At 38.8% G+C, this 22,500-nt stretch overlaps 1 protein-coding gene across 4 annotated transcripts in view; it reads right to left on the bottom strand.

The window, feature by feature from the left end:
- The window catches only part of LOC106878084 (VPS10 domain-containing receptor SorCS3), a 1,080,069-nt gene that overhangs the window by 253,765 nt on the left and 803,804 nt on the right, over positions 1–22,500 (bottom strand). For all 4 annotated transcript variants that reach the window (XM_089362577.1, XM_052972785.2, XM_089362576.1 and 1 more), the window contains one exon: positions 1,145–1,315. In XM_089362577.1, the coding sequence (XP_089218703.1) occupies positions 1,145–1,315 (171 nt within the window). The remainder of the gene's footprint in view (positions 1–1,144; positions 1,316–22,500) is intronic.

The following is a 22,500-nucleotide window of genomic DNA, read 5'->3' as shown; positions in this document are numbered from 1 at the left end:
TTTGTGTGTGTGTGTATGTATACAGACATACATTTAAACATGCATGCACACACACACACAAACAAACATGCATACACAACCCACATTTAATATTCAAGTACACATTTATTCTATATATTCCAACATATATGTAGACAGTTATGCATATATATCAGTTATGATGTTGATGGTAATACTAGTACTAATGGTACTAATGTTGTTGTTGTCATCATGGTTATTGTTGTTGTTGTTGTGGTTATTAGTGTTGCTATTATTAATGTTGGTGGCAGTGGTGATGCTTCATGTAGTTTTCAGGGTGGGGAAATCTGTTAAAGAGCCAATGGGAAAATACAATTCACACATCTATTAAATTCTGTTTCAGATTCAAAATAGAATTGGCTAACTGGAATGTTCTCACTCTCTGTCACTCCATTATACAAGTACTATATCTTTTTATTGCTTTTAACCAGTTCCTTTTTTTCAGTGTATGTATGTGTGTGTGTGTGTGTGTGTGTGTTTTGGTTTCATTGCTGTCATCCTCAACATTATTCTCATCAACTTCTGCATGGTTGTGTGGTTAAGAAATTCACTTCTCTGCTGAACAATTGTTATAGACAAGATCATACTTAGAATCACTTCATGAGGTGGTTTCTACTATTGGTTTGTGTCGAAGAATACCTTTGGTGTAGAAGTTGTTAAAGAGAAGCTTTGCAGAAGTTTGTATTGTATATAAATTGATAGAAATGTATATTTGTTCAAACTTGAAGTTTCATTTCTGGCTATTACAAGTTACTAGTTTTTTGGAATGTTTGTGAATTGTAAATTAGAAGTAGAATTGAAGTGTCCTGGATAACAAAGTACAGTGGTGAAGTACTGTTTTATAGTTGGTAGAAAATTGTGTTGTAGGTAGCAGTGATGGTGATGGAATTCTGTTTTATAGTTGGTAGAATACTGTGTAGTAAGTGGTGGTGGTGGTGGTGGAGTATAAATTTTGTTGGAGATGGTGGTATGGATTGGAGTTGTGGTGTAGAAGGTTTAATTTAGGAAGTTGTCTTTGGCACAATTGCTCGAGAACAATTATCCAGAGTCAGTTGTTCTAATACTTTTATGGAGATTGGAAGCCATGAAACAGAATGGAAGTATATAATTGAAGCTGATAACTTACTTGATATAAGTCTACTTGAAAGCGCCCTTTCACAGTAACTGCAACAATATTTGGTAAAGTTAACACATAGAATTGACCAGTGGGTTCAGATAAGTAGCAGTTTACAAAGTCCTTTTCATGGTGTACTGCCACAAACACTTGACCTTCATTTGTATTTAGAATGTTAAAATTCTGAAAAAGACAAAAAGAAATATTACCATTTCTAAATACACACACATAAACATCTAAAAATATAAATAAATGAATAAATACATATCTGCCTGCCTGCCTGCCTGCCTGCCTGCCTGCCTGGCTACATATCTTTTATCCGTCTTCAGACAGTGGCCCTGCTGGAGCACAGCCTTGAAGAATTTTTTTATTTGAATGAATTGACCCCAGTATGAAATTTTGTTTTGAGTCAAGTACTTATTTTATTGGTTGCTATTTGCTGAACTGCGAAGTTACAGAGATGTAAAAAAACCACAACCAATTGTCAAGCAATAGTGGAGGACAAACACAAACATATACATACAAAAGGTTTATTTCAGTTCTATATTTAAGAGCTGAGGAATTATGTACATTATTTACATTTGACGGATATTTGTCCTCATCTTGTTTGTTGTCAGCACAACATTTCAGCTGATATATCCTCCAGCCTTCATCAGGTGTCTTGGGGAAATTTTGAACCTGGGTTCTCGTTCCTAAGTTATTTTTCGATGTTGTTGTCATTATTATTATTATTATTATTATTATTATTATTATTATTATTATTATTATTATCATCATTAAGATTATCATTATTATTATCATCATTATTATCATCATTATTATTATTCAGGTCACTGCTTAGAATTGAAGTTGGAATCTTGGAGTTAGAAGTGGTTAAGAGCTCGGTGACCAATAATAATAATAATAATAATAATAATAATAATAATAACAACAATAACAACATCAAAAAATACCCTGGGAATGAGAAACCAGGTTTGAAATTTCCCCAAGACACCTGATGAAGGCTGGAGGGTATATCAGCTGAAAAGTTGTGTTAACAACAAACAAGATGAGGACAAATATCCATTAAATGTAAATAATATAGTTTTATTTCAGTCTTCATCTGCCAATTCCACTCACAAAGCTTTGGTTGGCACAAGGCCATAGTAGAAAACACTTGCCCAAGGTACCACACAGTGGGACTGAACCTGTGATTGGGAAGCAAGCTTGTTACCACACAGTCAAACTTGCACCTATATATATGTATGTATGTATGTATGTATGTATGTATGTATGTATGTATGTATGTATGTATATATATATATATATATATATATATATATATATATATATATATATATATATATATATATATCACCTTGCTCTAATTGCTGAGTCACTATCAGAACTAGAGGAAAAGTTTCAGGTGTAGAAGCAAGGATTAGAATCGAATGGCATTAGAGTCAACCTAGCTGAAACCAAAATCTTAATAAGTAGGAAGGCAGACAAATCACAAATCCCTTCAGGTAGATAGCCCTGCTCAATCTGTAGAAAAGGCATAAGTAGAAACTCCATAAAATGTACCCAGTGTAAGCTATGGACAAATCAAAGGGAGGCTAACTGGGAAGATAGCTTTTGTATATAGCAAATGCTCAGGTGTTATAAACACTGAAAATGTGCAGAGAACAGCTTCTGTCACATTCCAGGGAGAAAAACTAGAAGTAGTTGATAGCTTCTGTTAACTAAGGGACCAAGTCAGTAGAAAAAGTGGATGCTCTGAAAGTGTAGCTGCTAGGATAAGAAAATAGCCTGGGCAAAGTTCAGAGAGCTCCTACCTCTGCTAGTGACAAAGGGCCTCTCGCTCAGAGTAAAAGGTAGACAGTATGATGCATGTGTGCAAACAGCCATGCTACATGGCAGTGAGACATGGGCCATGGTTGCTGAGGACATGAGTAAGCTTGCAAGGAATGAAGCCAGTATGCTCTGCTGGGATGTGTAATGTCAGTGTGCATACACGACAGAGTGTAAACGCCCTGAGAGAAAAGTTGGATTTAAGAAGCATCAGATGTAGTGTGCAAGAGAGACGACTGCACTGGTATGGTCATGTGTTGTGAATAAATGAGGAAAGATGTATGAAAATGTGTCACACCCTAGCAGTTGAGGAATCCTGTGGAAGAGGTGGATCCAGGAAAACCTGGGATGAGGTGGTGAAGCACAACCTTTGAACATTAGGCCTCACCAAGGCAATGACTAGTAACCAGGACCTTTGGAGTTATGCTGTGCTTGAGAAGACTCGACAAGCCAAGTGAGACCATAGCCTATGGCCTATACCAGTGGGTGTAACCAGCCCATTTATGAATATCCCTCATTCATTGGACAATAAACCTTGCTTGTGAAGACCTATTGAGGCAAGTGAAATCAAAGTCAAAATTGTTGACGTGCTCGATGACAGTACCGCCTGATTGGCACTCGTGCCAGTGGAACGTTAAAAGCACATCCGAACATGGGGTGTAACTGGCCCACTTATGAGTACCCCTCATTCATTGGACAATGAACTTTGCTTGTGAAGTCCCATTGAGGCAAGTGCAAACAAATTAAAATCACTGATGTGGCCAATGACAGTACCGCCTGATTGGCACTTGTGCCAGTGGAACGTTAAAAGCACATCCAGATGTGATCATTGCCAGGGCCACAGATAGGCTCCTGTGCTGGTGGCACGTGAAAAACAACATTCGAGCGTGGTCATTACCAGTGCTGCCAGACTGGCTCCTGAGCCGATAGCACGTAAAAACACCTTTTGAACGTGGTCACTGCCAGAACCGCCTGACTGGCCCTTGTGTTGGTGGCACATAAAAGCACGTACTACACTCTTGGAGTGGTTGGCATTAGGAAGGGCATCCAGCTGTAGAAGCTTAGCCAAATCAGATTGAGCCTGGTGCAGCCACTGGCTACCAGTCCTCAGTCAAACCGTCCAACCCATGCCAGCATGGAAACTGGATGTAAAACGATGATGATGATGATATATATATATATAAAGATTTACTTTTTGTAATGAGATAAAAAAACCAAGGCTGTGTAGATTTCAGAACATTTATAAATAGAAGGTCTTACAGCCGTTTCCGGGATATTTACTATATCCCTTCATCGGAGATGGTATGAGAGGATAGTTAAGCAATAGTTAATTTAGATAAGATATAAAATAGAGAGTGAATTGGAGGAATGAAAATAGATGTGAGATATGCAGGGATATTGTATTTATAAATCCATTATTTAGGCAGAATGGTATACATATAAGATTCCAATATCTAATGAGTAAAATCCAATAGTCTTTAGAATTGGTCATTCCAAGTATAGAGTTTATACAGTGTTAATGAATCACTACCCTCATAACCTATATATATATATATATATATATATATATATATATATATATATATATATATATATATATATATATATATATATATATATATATATATATTTCTAGCAGGTAGATGCTCATTAAGCATCATTACGCTTCGTGCAAATTTCATAGCTCCTTAAAGCTATCATAACTGCGTTCCACCCATGCTACTACTGGTGATATCATCAAATTTTGAATTTATCCACAGATGATATGAACAGTAGTGACATCTAACTTCAAATCTCAGTGTTTGAATATTTCATTTATATATATATATATATATATATATATATATATATATATATTTGATGGTCGTCATCGTCATTATCGTTTTATTTCCATTTTCTATGCTGCCAAAAATTGGTTGAATTATCATAGTTTTAGTCAGTTCTTACTCAGAGTTTCTGCATCTCTAGCCAAGTTGGAAGATCATCTCTTAGCTCAACCTTCCTTGAATCACCTATTATTTATCATTACAACTCATCAATGAAGCCAACAAAAATTCTTTTAAAACCTCCAGAACAACATAATGGAATGAGTTCAATAAAGAAACAGAATTAAAGGCTTTAGAATCTGACAGCACTACAATCACCAACATAGACACATCAGTATATACAATTAAAAATAATTATAGACATATCCAAAATACACACCCTACAAGGAAACATAAAAATACAACCCTAATTACACACCAGAAATAGCCAATCTCAAATACTCCAAAACCACATACAACTGAAATAAAAAATCAGCATCAAAAACCAAACAAGGAAATAAAAATGAATAAATATATAAATAAAAAAATGATAAAAACAAATAAACCATTGGAAAACACAAAACTGTAGCACATGATACACCACCATCACCACCAGCAACAGCAAGAACAACAACAACATTAATTACACCACATTCCATATCTCAATAACACACTGCAACTCCAAGCTAACAGTTTTCAAAACTCAACCATTAAGAAAAACTTTACACAAGAACACAAAATGAAAAATACACACTTTCCACCTGGGCTCTGATTTTGATCTCACCCAAAAGGCAATAAGAAAAGTGAAAAACTCAAAATCCTCAGAACTAGACAAATTCACAAACAAACACCTAAAACATTTGGACCTAAAAAACTCACTGTATACAATTAGTTATACAATTAGTTATACAAAATAATGTTGCCAAATACCAGATCTGGAAGCTGGGAAAATTTTTTTAGGGCTTCCATTGGTCAGTGTTGAACATACATCTGCTCATGTGGATGCAGGACTAGGCAGGGTGTTTTTTTCAGGAAAACCGATAGTTACCTGTGCATAAAAGTCTCCCTTCTCCCTGCCATTCATGTTATCTAGAGAAAAATTCAATAATTTAGGTTGAAACAGCTTAGCATTAGAGTTGTTGTAGGCACTGCTGTTAGAGTGAAAAGAGTAAGAACAAATATGACACTATTTTGCTAGATCTTCAAACAGTTCCACCAGTCCACTGCCCAGAAATGGTACATTTTTTATCAACTTCAAAAGGATACATCACCACCACCACCAGCAACAGGAACCGAGGGTCAGAACAAATAATGCAACACATTCTGTCCATCACTCTAATGTATCTAACCTTCTCCTACCTCATATAAGGCAAAATTATAATAATTCTGAATCTCAACAAAAATCCAAGTGAAATAGCATTGAAAGACCCATCACTCCCTCATTCATGCTAAAAAATTATAGAATGACAAATCTTTGGTACCACTGACCAATAAATCAGTATGGATTCAGATTACCATACCCACTACACAGCACACAAATCTCCTTCAGAAAATAAATGCTGGTTTCAAAAACAAAAAACTCAGTACACTTACCATTCTAACAATCACTGATTTAAGCAAAGCTTTCAACTGTGTTCCCTGCTTTCCATTCACACAAAAATACTTAACATCACTTTAAGAAACAACACAAAATGCTAACTAGTAAACAAGAATTCAAGACATTATAAAGTCTATGGAATGTTCAAGAACAATACTCTGAGCACCTATAATTTTCTGAATGGAGTACCACAAGGATCCATCCTCTTACTCACTTTTTCAACCTTCACATACACCACTTACCCAAATTTCCACAAAACAGTCTCATATGTTAGAGATGTCTTCACTTCCTTCCCCAGTCCTGGTTGTACAACAGCCTCAAGCCTACATCAATTATATCAAAGCCTGGCTCCACAACAACAGACTTAAAGTAACACTCACCAAATCCACTGCCTTTGTTCTTACTATCAATACCAAAGAACATCAAACACAACTAAGTATCATACTCAACAAAAAATAACACAAGAGACAAAAAGTTTAGAAGTTATGTACAACTTCTCCACAAAATTCCCTATACTCATAGAAGAAACAGTTAAAATAAAATCTCTCACAAACATAATTTAAGCAATCATAACTATCATATCTGGTTAACAGAAAGAAGCTACAACAATGACATTACAAACAATATATTTGATTCTTCATAGATTATACCAACCCTACTTGGACCCCCTAATCTCTTTAGAATAAACAACAATAAACTACAAACTGCTGAATGAATAATCTAAGATTATTTTTTTAACAAAATTTAATTTTTTTAAAGAACTGTCTTTCCTTTGTACAGTTGAAAAGTAGCTTTCTGTTGGTAATATTGATTTTCCAAGGGATAACTGAAATTTTCTGCTACAACTCCAACAACAAATGTTAGTTTCTTTTAGGAACTTAAAATGATATGTTAATATTTTTCCATTATTTCCAGTGTAAGTACACTTCCTGTTACTAGAGAATAGTTTTATTATGTTTTCTCTCATCTCTCGAAGAGCGACTTTGCTCTGAAGGTTTCTATCATTGTAAAGCTTTATTAAACATGTATATAGTGTTTAACAGAATACATAATTTTCATTCAATAATATTCCAGAGAGTGACAAGTTAAAGAAGCTGTGTGTGGTCACTTAAAAATAAAGAATTTACAGTTAAATCTGAGAGTGATAAACTTTAGTCAGTCAAAATATATTTCGTTGGACTAATGATCATGAATTAAATGTTAATTTTCATTTAGATTATATCCAGCAGCAATAGAGGCAATGCTGTTGCTGGCTGTCACCCTCTGTCACCAGCTACCAACCTCTGTCACCAGCTACCAACCTCTGTCACCAACCACTGCTGCAAGTCACTGGCCTCCACCAGTCACTAGACCTCACTGCCATCATTGTCATCGTCATTGTATAACAGAGGTTCTCAAACTTTTTGGGCCACTGCCCTCCTCATGACTACATAATACCCACAGTGTTCCCACACCTATTTTATGTGTAAATAAATATTTTATATTTTACTAATTTATATATACTATGAATCATTTGATATCTAATATATATCATCATCATCATCATCATCGTTTAACGTCCGCTTTCCATGCTAGCATGGGTTGGACGATTTGACTGAGGACTGGTGAAACCGGATGGCAACACCAGGCTCCAGTCTGATTTGGCAGAGTTTCTACAGCTGGATGCCCTTCCTAACGCCAACCACTCAGAGAGTGTAGTGGGTGCTTTTACGTGTCACCCGCACGAAAACGGCCACGCTCGAAATGGTGTCTTTTATGTGCCACCCGCACAAGCCAGTCCAGGGGCACTGGCAACGATCTCGCTCGAAAATCCTACAGGAGCCAGTCAGGCGGTACTGGCAACGGCCACGCTCAAAATGGTGCATCTCATGTGCCACCCGCACAAGAACCAGTCCAGGGGCACTGGCAACGATCTTACTTGGCTTGCCGGGTCTTCTCACGCACAGCCCATTTCCATTTCCAAAGGTCTCGGTCCGTAGTCATCGCCTCGGTGAGGCCCAATGTACGAAGGTCTTGCCTCACCACCTCAGCCCAGGTCTTCCTGGGCCTACCTCTTCCACGGGTTCCCTCAACTGTTAGGGTGTGGCACTTTTTCACGCAGCTATCCTCCTCCATTCTCACCACATGTCCATACCAGCGCAATCGTCTCTCTTGCACGCCACAACTGATGCTTCTAATGTTCAGCTTTTCTCTCAAGATACTTACACTCTGACGGGTATTCACATTGACATTACACATCCAACGGAGCATACTGGCTTCATTCCTTGCGAGCTTACGTATGTCCTCAGCAGTTACAGCCCATGTTTCACTGCCATGTAGCATGGTTGTTCGTACGCATGCGTCATACAGTCTGCCTTTTACTCTGAGTGAGAGTCCCTTTGTCGCCAGCAGGGGTAAGAGCTCTCTAAACTTTGCCCAGGCTATTCTTATTCTAGCAGCTACACTTTCAGCGCACCCACCCCCACTACTAACTTGGTCGCCCAGATAGCGGAAGCTATCGACTACCTCTAGTTTTTCACCCTGGAATGAGATAGAAGTTGTTTCCTGTTTGTTTGCAGTCTTTATTGCACCTGAACATCTGCCACAAACAAAAACTAACTTGCTAGTTAACCTGCCTTTGATGTTGCTGCACCTCTTATGTGTCCATAGCTTGCACCGGGTACATCTTATAGAGTTACTACCTACTCCTTTTCTACATACTGAGCAGGGCCATCTACCTGAAGGGGTTTGTGTTTTATCTACCTTCCTACTTATTAGGATTTTGGTTTTAGCTAGGTTGACTCTAAGGCCCTTCAATTCTAGACCTTGCTTCCACACCTGAAACTTCTCCTCTAGTTCTGATAGTGACTCCGCAATTAGGGCAAGGTCATCAGCATAGAGGAGCTCCCAGGGGCAACCTGTCTTGAACTCCTCTGTGATTGCCTGGAGGACTATGGTAAATAATAGGGCGCTGAGGACGGAACCTTGGTGGACCCCTACCTCTACCCGGAATTCATTGCTGTACTCATTTCCAACCCTCACCTTACTGGCCGCATCTCTGTACATGGCTCGCACAGCTCTCACTAGCCATTCTTCTATCCCAAGTTTCCTCATTGACCACCAGATAAGGGATCGGGGGACCCTGTCAAAGGCTTTCTCCATGTCAACGAAAGCCAGGTACAGAGGTTTATCCTTGGCTAGGTATTTCTCTTGCAACTGTCTCACTAGAAATAAGGCATCAGTAGTGCTTTTACCTGGCACGAACCCAAACTGCATCTCATCTAAATTGATTCACTCCCTAATTAGTTGGGCTATGACCCTCTCTGTAACTTTCATAACCTGATCTAACAGCTTGATGCCTCTGTAATTATTTGTATCTAAAGCGTCCCCTTTACCTTTGTAGCAGTTGACTATGATGCTGCTACACCAGTCATAGGGTATGACTCCTTCGTGTATCACCTGGTTCGTAATACGGGTGACTAGGCTATAGCCAACACTGCCAGATATTTTGAGCATCTCTGCAGTGATTCCTGATGGGCCGGGGGCTTTCCCGGTCTTCATACTCTTAATTGCTTTATCTACCCTGGTACTATCAACTCGGATAGCTGGTCCCTCTATTGGGTCGACATAAGGCAGGCTCTCTTTCTCCCATTCATTCTCTTTATTAAGCAATCTATCGTAGTGGCATCTCCAGACCTCTTTCTTTGCATCCTCATTTAATGCAAGCGTACCATCATCCATGCGAACACATTTCTCTCCTACAACATCACTATTCTCTCTCCTACACTGTCTTGCAACCCGAAATACCTCGAGTCTTTGGTCCTCACGGCGCAGAACATTGGCAAATCTTTCCTTATCTGCTTCCCCTCTGGCTAAATAAACCTGTCGCCTAGCCTCCCTTCTGGCACATTGGTACAATTCCCTGCTACCACCGTTCTTCCAGTCCTTCCAAGCTTGTTTCTTTTGTCTAATAGCCCTGTCTACCTCCTTGTTCCACCACCACGTTACTCTGGGTTGGGAGGGGACCTTACACCACCCACAAATCTGGTCGGTGGCTTTCAACAGGTTGTCCCGCAGAAATCTCCAATTGTCTTCCACGTTGTATGATGCTATATCCCCTTCTATTTCGTTAAATGCTTCAAGTATACAATACTATAATAATATTATAAATTCATAGCGTCCCCCAACCCACTGCTTTCCTCCCAATGCCTCCTTTTCTCTACCGCACCACTCCACTAGACACCAGCACCCACCTGGACCCTCTCAACACCCACCAGGGTGTGGTAAGGCCCACTGGAGGGTGGGGTGGTAGCACCCATTTTGAGAGCCTATGTTGTATAATGTCTGTTTACCATGCTGGTATAGGCTCAGTGGTTTAACAGGAGCCAGAGAGCCAACAGATTGTGTAAAGCTTTTTGATGATTGGATGTCCTTAATGCCAACCACTTTATAAAGTGAAGTAGGTACTATTTTACATGACACTAGCAATAATGAGGTAACTTGCTAGATTCCTCAGCAGAGGTGGGCTGAAGGAAGTGGCTAGAGACAGAAACAGACCTTATTGCAGAAGAGAAACATGGTAACCTCAGTAGAAAAAGAAGAGGAAATGGTAAAAAAAATGAAGTTATAACTTTTATCCTGCAGTAAAAGAATCTGGTCATTCTTGGAAGTGCAATCAACCCTAAAAAAATTAGTGATTTCACACTTCCTAATTAATTTAAATATGAAAAAATATAACAACAAAATAGAATGAAATACTTTTTTCACACATGGCCATACTAATTAAATTATAAGGACAAACAATAATTTTTCAGCAACATTTTCAACTTTATGACAAATGACAAATATAGAGAATTGTGCAGATATTACATGTCTTAAAAAAATAAATGAACAAATAACAAATCTTTATGCCTCCAAAATCGTACATCTGTTAGAAAGTGTCTTCCCTAAAGTCATTAGGGTGGCTGACTGCACAACTTACCATCTATTTAGTAATTTGATACTGTTGTCTGTTACCCAGAGTTTATTGTCAAGTGTTTTACACTATCAATTGATTTAGTAGCAGGTTGCAAGTAAAAATATTTATGTTTACTTACTCTCACAAACATACAGAAATATACATTTTGTTAGAATTAAGTTATTTCTTTGTATTTTGTATATTTTTTAGAAGTCATTGTCATTGTTGTCATCATTGTTGTTATCCTCCTCATCCTCATCCTCATCATTTAACGTTTGCTTTCCATGCTGGCATTAGTTGGACAGTTTGAGAGGAGCTGGCAAGCAGGAGAGCTGTGCTAGGCTCCAATTGTCTGTCTTGGCATGGTTTTTATGGCTGGATGTCCTTCCTAATGCCAGCTACTTTACAGAGTGTACTGAGTGCTTTTTATGTGGTACCAGCACAGGTGCTTTTTATGTGGTTCCAGTATAGCGGCTTTTTTATGTGGCACCATCACCTGCAGGTCATCAATAAGCTTGCAAAAAAAGGGCTTCTCAGCTGAGAGAAGGAAAGGAACAAAGAGAAGTGGATGTGTGCTAGGCGAGAGGTTGAAGTATAATAGAGGGACAGGGATAGTTGTCTTGCTACAGAGTAGATACTTGGCTATCCCAGTAAGGCAAAGAAGCAGAGGGAGGTAGGAGAGAGAGAGAGAGACAGACAGAGGGATAGATAGATAGAGAAGGACTGGGACAATCAGAGTGAGATAAAGAGGGCCTAACTATAGGGAACAGTGGGGGTGAGTGTAAGTAGTTCACAGAGGACATGTTCCATAAGAGTGTGAGGGGAGATATCTAGAGATAGCAAGAAATAGCGAGAAGAACTGATGGGGCCTGCAGTGAGTGGTGGGGATTTTAGGGAGAAAGGTTGTTGGTGAGTTTTGTCAGAGGACAGAATTATGTGCATGTGTGAAGGGAAGGGGGATAATTAAAATGTAGAATATTCAAGGAATATAAAATCAATTCTTGTGCTATTATAACTATATGTGTGTGTACATACACACGCACACACATGTATACATATATATTATTAAAAAATAATTAATAAGTAGTAATAACTAAATTAAATTTATCAGAATCTCATAAAATAATACAGTATATATAAGCATTCATACATATATCTATACGCTCTCATATACACATGCTCTGCCTGATGGGTAATGTCAGTGTGCATATATGAAAGAGTGGGTATAAGTTGTGCCAGATATAGTGTGCAAGAGAGAAAACTGCATTGGTATGGCTATGTAATGTTGTATGGATGACGATAGCTGCATAAAGAAGTGCTAATCTCTAATTGTGGAGGGAATTGGTGGAAGGAGTAGATCCAGGAAGATGTGGGATGAAGTGGGGAGAAATGATATTTGGATTTTGAACCTCAACAGAAGAAATAACAAGAGACTGAGACTTCTGATGATTTGTTGTGCTTGGCAAGACCCATAAAACTAAGTAAAATCATGGCCATACATACAGGCATGTCCTTTATGGCCATATCCCACCTTTTCCTCACACACACATGTAATTCTGTTCTCTGCCCAAAACTCCCCCACAACACCCACCGTTAACTGCAGGTCTCTCCACACTCCCCCACAAGCCTACCCCTACACTTTCCATACCTTTACATATCTACCATACCCACCTCCCAGCCACTCCAATTCCTCTCACCATTACTTGCTATCTCTGTCTCTCCTTACACTTTATGGAATATCTCTTCTATCCCCTTTGTACAACTTGTATTCCCAACCACTGTTCCCTGTGGGTAGGCCCCCTCTCTCTCTCTCTCACTCTGACTGTCACTATCTTTCTCTCTAACTCTCTCCCAACCCTACTTCTTCCTTGTTCTCCTGTGGTAGCCAAGTATCTCTTCTGTAGCAAGACAGCTATTCCTGTGCCTCCAACCTTCTCCATCTTCTTGCTTGGCACATGGCCACTTCTTTTGGTTCCAATTCTCTCTCAGTTGAGAGGTCCTTGTCTTGCAAACTGATTGGTAACCACATGGTGCTGGTGTCAGGTAAAAAGCATTTGATCTGGTGCTATGTGAAAAGCACATGTACTGGCACCATGTAGAAGCACCTGTGCTGGTGTCACATAGAAATCTCCCATGCTAGTGCCACATAAAAAGCACCCAGTACACTCTGTAAAGTGGTTGGCATTAGGAAGGGCATCCAGCCATAGAAACCATGCCAAAACAGTTGGAGCCTGGTGCAACTTACAATCCATGCCAACATGGAGAATGGATGTTAAATAATGAAGATTATGATATTGATATACACAACAATGCATGGCAATACAAAAGGTTATATAGATATTTAAAAAAGTACTCAAATGTGCACATGGATACAAAATAAAATTTCAATGAAGTATTATTTAATGAACAGAAACGGCATTAACAGATATAAAGCTATAAACAATTAGTGAAAATAGAAGCAGATTCTATCCTAGTATTTGAATTGTAAAATTATCTTAATTCTCCTATTTTTCAAAGAATTTAAAAGTGCAAAGAATTCTAAGACTGCAATTAACTATCACTTCATTATATTTATTGAGAAATGGTGTATTTCTCTAATACACCATTTCTCAAATTATGGCAAAATAATTGGCATGCCCTCTGTTTTCCTTGCTATGGAGTTGTGAATTTTATGATGCTCCTACACCCCTACCACCAGTACCAGTACCAGTACTAGCATCATCACAGCCTCCCTCAGCTTATACTGAATGTTTAAATTTTTGACATGCCATATGTATCATAGCTAATGAACTTGAGTGCAGTAATCTCAGATTTCTAAATGGGTGCATACATGCATAAAATCTGTTTTTACAAACGTTGGCTTTAGAGTCAATTTATTTCTTAGTACATGTCCATCTAATTACCCTACATTTGTATACTATACTTTGACAAGACAATTATCATTTAACAGGCAAACATTATCATTCCTACAGTCATAAATTTTAAGTGTATTATTAATTGTTCCATTAAGATTTCAAGGTAACTGATCATCGTTCATACTGTTTATTGCTATTTTTGTGTTTATGTCAACCTCACTGAAGATGTTTGCATTGGAAACCAATGTTTGATACTGAAAGAGTGATTAGTAGAATGGTCAACTTTTATTAGGTTATCATTAATTAGGTTATTTTTATAAACCTGCACAATTAAAGAAGGCTACCTGAGCTGCTGCAATCAGTGTATGTGCTATTGGCATTTTTCTAATTTTCATAGGGTAGAATGTAATATAGTCCTCTGTTATTTTAACTTCGATTAAATTAAATTTATTAGAACTTGCAAAGCTATTTGGAGTAGGTAATAAATGAGTGTATAGATATATAGATATAATATATAAATCATACATACACACAAACATATACATACAAACATATATACACACAAACACATATACATACATATGTACATACATTTGATGGGTCTGTCAACCTTGTTAGCATTAATACTCTAACCCTCTACTCTACACAAAATGCAAAGATCAATTCTCAAGAATTATTCAGATCCTAAACCAAGAATAGCTACAGCTGCTTGAAAATTACAGTGCTAGAGTGAGTGAGTGCCAACCACGACTCCTGGCAAAGCTGCAATGAGTAACGTGAACAGGTAGCATGAGTAACAACAGGCAGTAGCTGCTTGAGTTTTGACTGTGTCATTTACAATTACTTCCAAAATAAAGACCAACATAAAATGTCTTGGAAACATGCCCACATCAAACACTCACATCAGCTGGAACAGATACTCACAAAACACTGCCACTTGAGATATTTATTTATGATTTGATCCTTCCAGTGAGCTGACTGTAAGATGAATCATTCTTTGGTTTGCAGCAACATTAGACTTCAACCAAAAAGATGCCACATATGAAATCCACTTGACAAGTGGTGCATTGATGTAGATGTACAGATGAGATTCTCTCAGGGACACCATCCACTGTTCTATACTGAGGGTCATTGGTAAGAAATAGACCAAGATATAGGATTGGTTTGAAGGAAACTCAAGCAAGCTCACCACAGCTATCAAAGCAATGCTTGATGCATTGCTTGAACATAAATACTATCCCTCCCAAGCAACTATGTAAGAACTAATAACAGCAAAATGCAAAGCCCAGTGAACAACCAGATTCTGCAAGTCGCGTTTGGCTACAGTTTTGCATATGTATTTAATTATTATATAACACAGATTACATCTGTGGAGGCACAATGGCCCAGTGGTTAGGGCAGTGCACTTGTGGTCATAGAATCACGGTTTCAATTCCCAGACTGGGTAGTGTAAGTGTTTATTGAGTAAAAACACCTAAATCTCTGTGAGGCTCCGGCAGTTGATGGGGGGGGGGGGTAGCGAACCCTGCTGTAATCTTTCACCACAACTTACCCTCACTCTTTCTTCCTGTTTCTGTTGTACCTGTATTTCAAAGGGCCAGCCTTGTCATACTCTGTGTCATGCTGAATCTCCCTGAACTACATTAAGGGTACATGTGTCTGTGGAGTGCTCAGCCACTTGCACATTAATTTCATGAGCAGACTGTTCCATTGATTGGATCAACTGGAACCCTCATTGTCGCAACCGATGGAGTGCCATGAATATGAGAGGATAAAAAAGGATATGAGCAAGACAGCATCAATGAAAATCATAACGGGTGAGACCATCAAAGATAAAGGCAAGCAGATGGTTATATGAGAGAAGCATTATTCTGAACTCTGCCTCACAGAAAACACCATCTTAGACAATGCACTGTACACCATGGAATACCTGCCGGTGATGGAAGAAGAAGATGCATTGCTGATTGCTGCAGAGTGACTAAAACCACTGATTGACTACCCACTGTCAAAGCACAAAGACTGGATATCATTCCATTAGAGGGTATCAAGTGTACAAAGTGCATCCTGTTGTTCCACTGACACAAACTGCTGTACCAAAGTTGAAAGAAGGGAGTGGTGCCATGAGACTGCAATATTGTTTTACTGTACAAGGACAGAGGAGATTGAAGTGATTGCAACAACCACAGAGGAGTCTGTTTGCTGAGTATCATTGAGAAAGTCTTTTCTCATTTGGTCCTAAACAGATTGCAGAAAATAACTGAAAGAGCATATGTTGAATCTGTGTGGCTTCAAACTAGAATGTTCCACAAATGACATGATCTCCTTTCAAGTACAAGAAAAATGTAGAAAAGAAAGACAGTTGCTCTACATTGCTTTTCTAATCTCATGAAGGCCTTTAAACTTGTGTGAAGAGATGGTCTAATTGAAATTCTAGTCAAGACTGGGTGCTCTTCAGGTTACTCAGGATTATTCAGTCATTCCACACAAACATAAAAGGCATCATTCAGTTGGAAAGCTCTTGCTCAGAATACTTCAGCATTTGTAGTGGAGTGAAACAGGGTTGTAAGCTTGCCCCTACTACGTTTGTAGTCTTCTTCACTGTCATGCTGAAGCACACCTTTGAAACATCAGCTGATGATGTTTACCTTCACACAAATTCAAAAGGGGGAAACTGTTCAATGTTCTGACAGAGAGTGTAAACCATAATACAGTTGGTTGACTGATTTCTCCAATCATGCTTTACACTGTATAGAGAGAGGAAAAGAGTGAGTAAAATGAAGATACAGGGAGTTAACATTAGAGTTGTAGGATAAGTGCTTGGTGGGAGGCAATGAATAAAGGCTATACAGAGAAGGATCAGGAATAGAGGAAGAGGAGGAGAAGAAAGGGAATAAATGACAGAGTTGTTAGGGAAGATAAATAGGTACATGACTGTCTAAAATGGAAGATGAAAAGTTAACTCCTCAGCCCTCTCTTATGCACCATATTCTTACAGGATATCACAGAGGAACTTAAGACTGGATGTCCATGGGAAATCCTATACACTGATGATCTAGTTTTCATATTTTAATTTATATGGGAATTAGAAAGGAAATTCCAGGCATAGAAGCTAAACCTAGAATCAAAAGGCCTCAAGGTATACTTAGCAGAAACTAGGGTTGTAATAAGTATGAAACAATACAAGACCAAGGTATCTTCAGGGAAAATGGCTTTGTTTAATATGTAGAAAAAGGAATAGGTATAAGCGCCATGTGCTGTACCCAATGCAGGCTATGAACACACAAGTGGTGTAGTGGAATCACAGGTAAACAATCAGAGAATGTAAGCTTCATATGTGATAGATGCACTGAAGCAGTATGGACTATGAACAAGCCTGAAAAAGTCTTTCATAAATTCCAAAATGACTTACTAGAAGTACCTGATAGCTTTTTTTACTGAAGAAGCTTAATTAGTAATGGAGATGATTGCTCTGAATATAAAGTAACCACAGTAAGAATGTGCTGGAAAACGATTACGGAGATACTATTGCTGGTAGCAACAAAGGTCTTTTCCCTCAGAGTAAAGAGCAGATTGTATGAAGCTTGTTTTAGAGCTGCAATACTACATGATAATAAGATATAGGCCTTAAATGCTGAGATTTTGAGAAGATTAGAAAGAAATGAAGCAAGCACACTCTGTCAGATGTGCAATGTAAGTGTACATGAAAAACATAATACAAATGTGCTGAGAAAAAAACAACAAATGAGTATAAGAGGAATCAGATATAATGTGCAAGAAAGAACACTGCCCTGGTTTGGATATGTGAGGCATATGGATGAGGATAGCTGTATAAAGAAGTGTATCCACTTAATGTGGATGGAGTTTGAGGAAGAGGAAGACCAAGAGGCTGTGGTGTGAAGTGATGAGGGCTAATGACAAAGAACAAGGATGACTGATGAAATCCAGTTCTCAAGAAGACTCACCCATTTTGGCAAAACTGAGTTCTGGAAAAGCTGTGTCAATATATATGCACAACAGGGTCCTTTGTCCAATTTCCTCCTCACGACACCCCCACTACCCCTCATCTCTTGAGCTGCAGCTCTTCCTTGATACCACTTATTTTTCTTATATTTGAAATCATTTCACTTGTTATTTCTCCTTCACCCTTAAATACTGATCTCTCCATAAACACTTTACATTGTCCTCCACCTCCGCTGAGCCACCACTGCATTTCTCTTCTTCCACCACCATATGTCTCTCACTTTGTCCATGCACTATACTGCCATTCTCTCCCTTCCCCAACAATTTTGTAACCAGGCCAACCACATGTCATCTCTCTCTTGTCTGTCTCTGGTCTACTGTGCCATCATTACTGCTCTGCTGCTCTTCCACCTTTTCCAGCACTGTTCTTACTTTCTCCTAACTCCTCAATTAATACATCATTGGTCATCTCCCATATCTTATCTACAAAATCCTACCCAATCTTTCAGTTGCTGCCTACCTCCCCATCCTTCTACTGTTCCCACTTGCTCACTTTTCCATACTCACCTGCAACCTCTGCCCCACCCCACTCTGTCCTAATCACTTCTACACTGCCCCTCAAGGCTCCACCCTGACACATCATTTACATTATTTTTATCTCTTCCCCCATCCACCTGATCATTTTCCCCTTCTCTTCTAAAATCTGAGTAGTCAAGTAGCTTCTTTATCAAAAGAAACCTGTTCTGCTCTGTCCTCTTTTCTGATACTTTAACCTTCACCTTCTAACATAAAACCACCTCTTTTGTAAATCTGTAAGTGGTATGATAATCTCACAAGTGGTGGTGACATGAAAAAAAGCATACAGTACATGCTGTAAATTAATTGGCATTAGGAAAGGTACCCAACCATAGAAACTGTGCCAAAGTACACCTAGCACAGAATATGGATGTCAAATGATTATATATATATATATATATATCATCATCATCATCGTTTAACATCCGTGTTCCATGCTAGCATTGGTGGGATGGTTTCACTAGAGCCAAACTTCTGTGACTGTTTTGGCAGAATCTTTACATTTGGATGCCCTTCCTAACAGCAACCACTCAGCAAAGTAGACTTAGGGCTTTTGACATGGCACAAGCACAGGCAAGGTCAGTTTTGGCTAGGTTTTTACAGCTGGATGTCCTTCCAAATACCAACCACTTTACAGTGTGGACTGGGTGCTTTTAAGTGGCATCTGCACTGACAGGGTCACCAAGTACTTGCAAGACAAAAACAAAGAAAAAACTTTCAAGAGGGGGGGTATTGGAGGAGGTGATCTTGTGTCGGATGATGAAAGATTATAATGGGACAGAGACTTGCTGTAGAGGAAGTACAAAGTTACCTGGTTGGGATAAGAGAGAGAGAGAGAGAAAGAGAAAGAGAAATAGAGAGAGAGAGAGAGAGAGAGAGAGAGAGAGAGAGAGAGAGAGAGAGAGAGAGAGAGAGAGCTCAGGAATGAAGACGGAAACAGGTGCGTTACTGCTGAAGAAATACATGGTTACCCAACGTGAAGGAAGTGCAGGAGATGGAGAGAGAGAGAGTGGGAGACAGTAGGATAGAGATGGTGGCAAAATACTGGGCATACTCACGAAGGACAGGAATCAGAATATAAATGGGATGGTTGAGAAAAGGAAGAGGGAGATATAGATGGTGGCAAGTGCCAGAGTATAGCCTTGAGGTATGAATAGCATAATATAAGTGGCAGGAAATTGTGAATGAAGTGTGATTAAAGAATGAGGAGGGGAGTGATTGGCGAAAACCTAGGTATAGAGTCGGGGGGGGGGTACTAGATAGCAATGATACAGAGGAACAGGACTGTGAGGACAGGATTGAGGAGTGAGAGCTAGGCATTGTGTATGAGGAAAAGAAGAGATGTAGAAATGCAGATTGGTTTGTTGGGGTAGGGTAAGTGAAAAATTTTCTTGTTACATGTGGGTGGAACACAGGGGCTAGCAGATAGCAATAATACAGTTAGGCAAGGTGTGTGGGTGGAACACACAGGTCGGGGGGGCAAGTGGAGAGCAATGGTACAGTGGCACAAGGCCAAGAGGGAAGGATTGGGGAGTGGGAGGTAAGCATAGTGCATGAAGCAGAAATGTGAGGAAGAGAAGCGATGTAGTTTGGTTTGTTGTGGTAGAGTGTGTGAGAAGCTTTCTTGTTAAATGTGGGTAGGACACACAGCACTTTTAGAACTCTGCTTTGCAGACATGGGCAGGCTTTTCAAGAACTTCTTATCATCAGACATTTCGGTCCATTGTCATTTACTCCATGAGGCCCAACATCCTGAGATCGATCCTTACCACTTCATCCCACATCTTCTGGGGTCTCCTTCTGTGGGTACCATCCACTTTCAGTGATTGGCACTTCTTTATGCAGCTGTTCTCATTCATGCCAATCACATGTTTAAACCAATGTAGTCTTCTCTTTTGCATGCTACATTTGATTCTTCTTATGCCCAACTTTTCTCATAATACATTTGCATTTTGTCATACATGTGCACTGATGTTGCACATCCAACTGAGAAGACTACCTTCATTTCTCTCCAGTCTACACGTCTTTTGCATTCAGAGCCCATGTCCCACTACCATAGAGTATAGCCGTTTGCACACAAGCATCATATAAAAATATATATACATATATATATATATAAATATATATATATATATATATATATATATATATATATATATATATATATATATATAAACAACAAACGAGGAGTCACTCTTGGTTTCTTTTGACGTGGTCAACCTTTATACAAATATCCCTCATGAATATGCGATTGAGGCAATTAAATTCTGGCTGCACAAACACCCAGAAACATTTCCTAATCGCATCAACACAACTTTCATCATAGAATCACTTAAGTTCATTCTGACCAACAATTACTTCCTGTTTGCAGACACATATTTTCGCCAAAAATGTGGTATCGCGATGGGTACTAAAGCTGCACCAGTCCTTGCGAACCTCATAATGGGTTTTTTTGAATTAACACTATATGAAACCTCACGTCAGAAATTTGGACACCTTTTCCACATCTTTTTAATGGACAACTGGAAAAGATATTTGGATGATTGTTTCATCATATGGAATGAACCCTATGAAAAACTTCTAGAATTCAAATCCATTCTTAATAACATACATCCCAACATTCAATTCACTATGGAATTCAGCAAACATCATCTCCCTTTTCTTGATCTCTTAATCATAAAAACACCTAATAACCAAATCACAACCGACATCTACCACAAACCTACAGACTCACAACAATACCTCCTTTTTAGCTCATGCCACCCAAAACACACCAAGATAAATATCCCCTTTAATTTAGCTAAAAGAATTTGCACCATTGTCTCTGACCCAACCACTCGAGAAATACGCTTACAAAATCTCAAAAAAACACTATTACAACGCCGATATCCCTCCACACTCATAGATCTTGGAATAAAACGTGCCAAGGAACTTGACAAAAACACACTAAAAACCAACCAACATAATAACACACCCAACCCCAAAATACTTCCATACATCTCCACCCATAACCCCAATAACATCGAAGCATTCACCACAATTAAACAAAACCTCCCCTTACTCACCACAGACCCGAAAATGAACAATATCATTAATACACACAAAGTCCTTAAATGCAAAAGGCAACACAAATCTTTGAAAACATTATTAACCAATTCCAAACTACATACACCACTTCCACCCCCATCAGTTAAAAAATGTGCACGCCCTAATTGTGGCACCTGCCCCTACCTACTTGAAGGCTCTGAATTTACCTTCAAACGAGGAACAAAGTTTAAAATTAAAACCAATTTCTCTTGTTCCTTGAGTAACCTCATTTATGTCCTTACTTGCGCAGGTTGCCAAAACTTCTATATCGGACAGACGAGCCTCCCATTACGTAGAAGAGTAGCTGTCCATAAGGAACAAATAAACCTCCCTCAATACCGCCATATTCCACTCAGTGGCCACATAGACTCTTGCGCCAGAAACAAAAACCCTAAATTCATTATATTCCCTTTCTATCAATGTAAAGACAGAATCTCCACACAAGAAAGAATCAACAAGGAGAATCTTTTCATAGAGAAATTCCAACCATTTCTTAACACACACACCCCTCAGTGACCTTATTTCTCTATGAACAGACACAAACTTCCTGTTTGGAAAAAAAGAGTTCATAACCCTAACTAAAAACACTTGTCTCCCCTTACACACACTTCCTGTTTTGACACCACATTTCCTGCTTAACACAAACTTTTAACCCTTTTTTTAAACCTAACAAAACTCTCAACTCTCATGCATCCTTATTTTTCCTACCAATTTATACATGA

This window comes from Octopus bimaculoides, chromosome 14, assembly GCF_046866305.1.
Source record: "Octopus bimaculoides isolate indiv1 chromosome 14, ASM4686630v1, whole genome shotgun sequence".
Lineage (NCBI taxonomy): Eukaryota > Metazoa > Mollusca > Cephalopoda > Octopoda > Octopodidae > Octopus > Octopus bimaculoides.
Note: the sequence above shows the minus strand (reverse complement) of the source record. Positions and strands in the feature narration are given on the sequence as shown.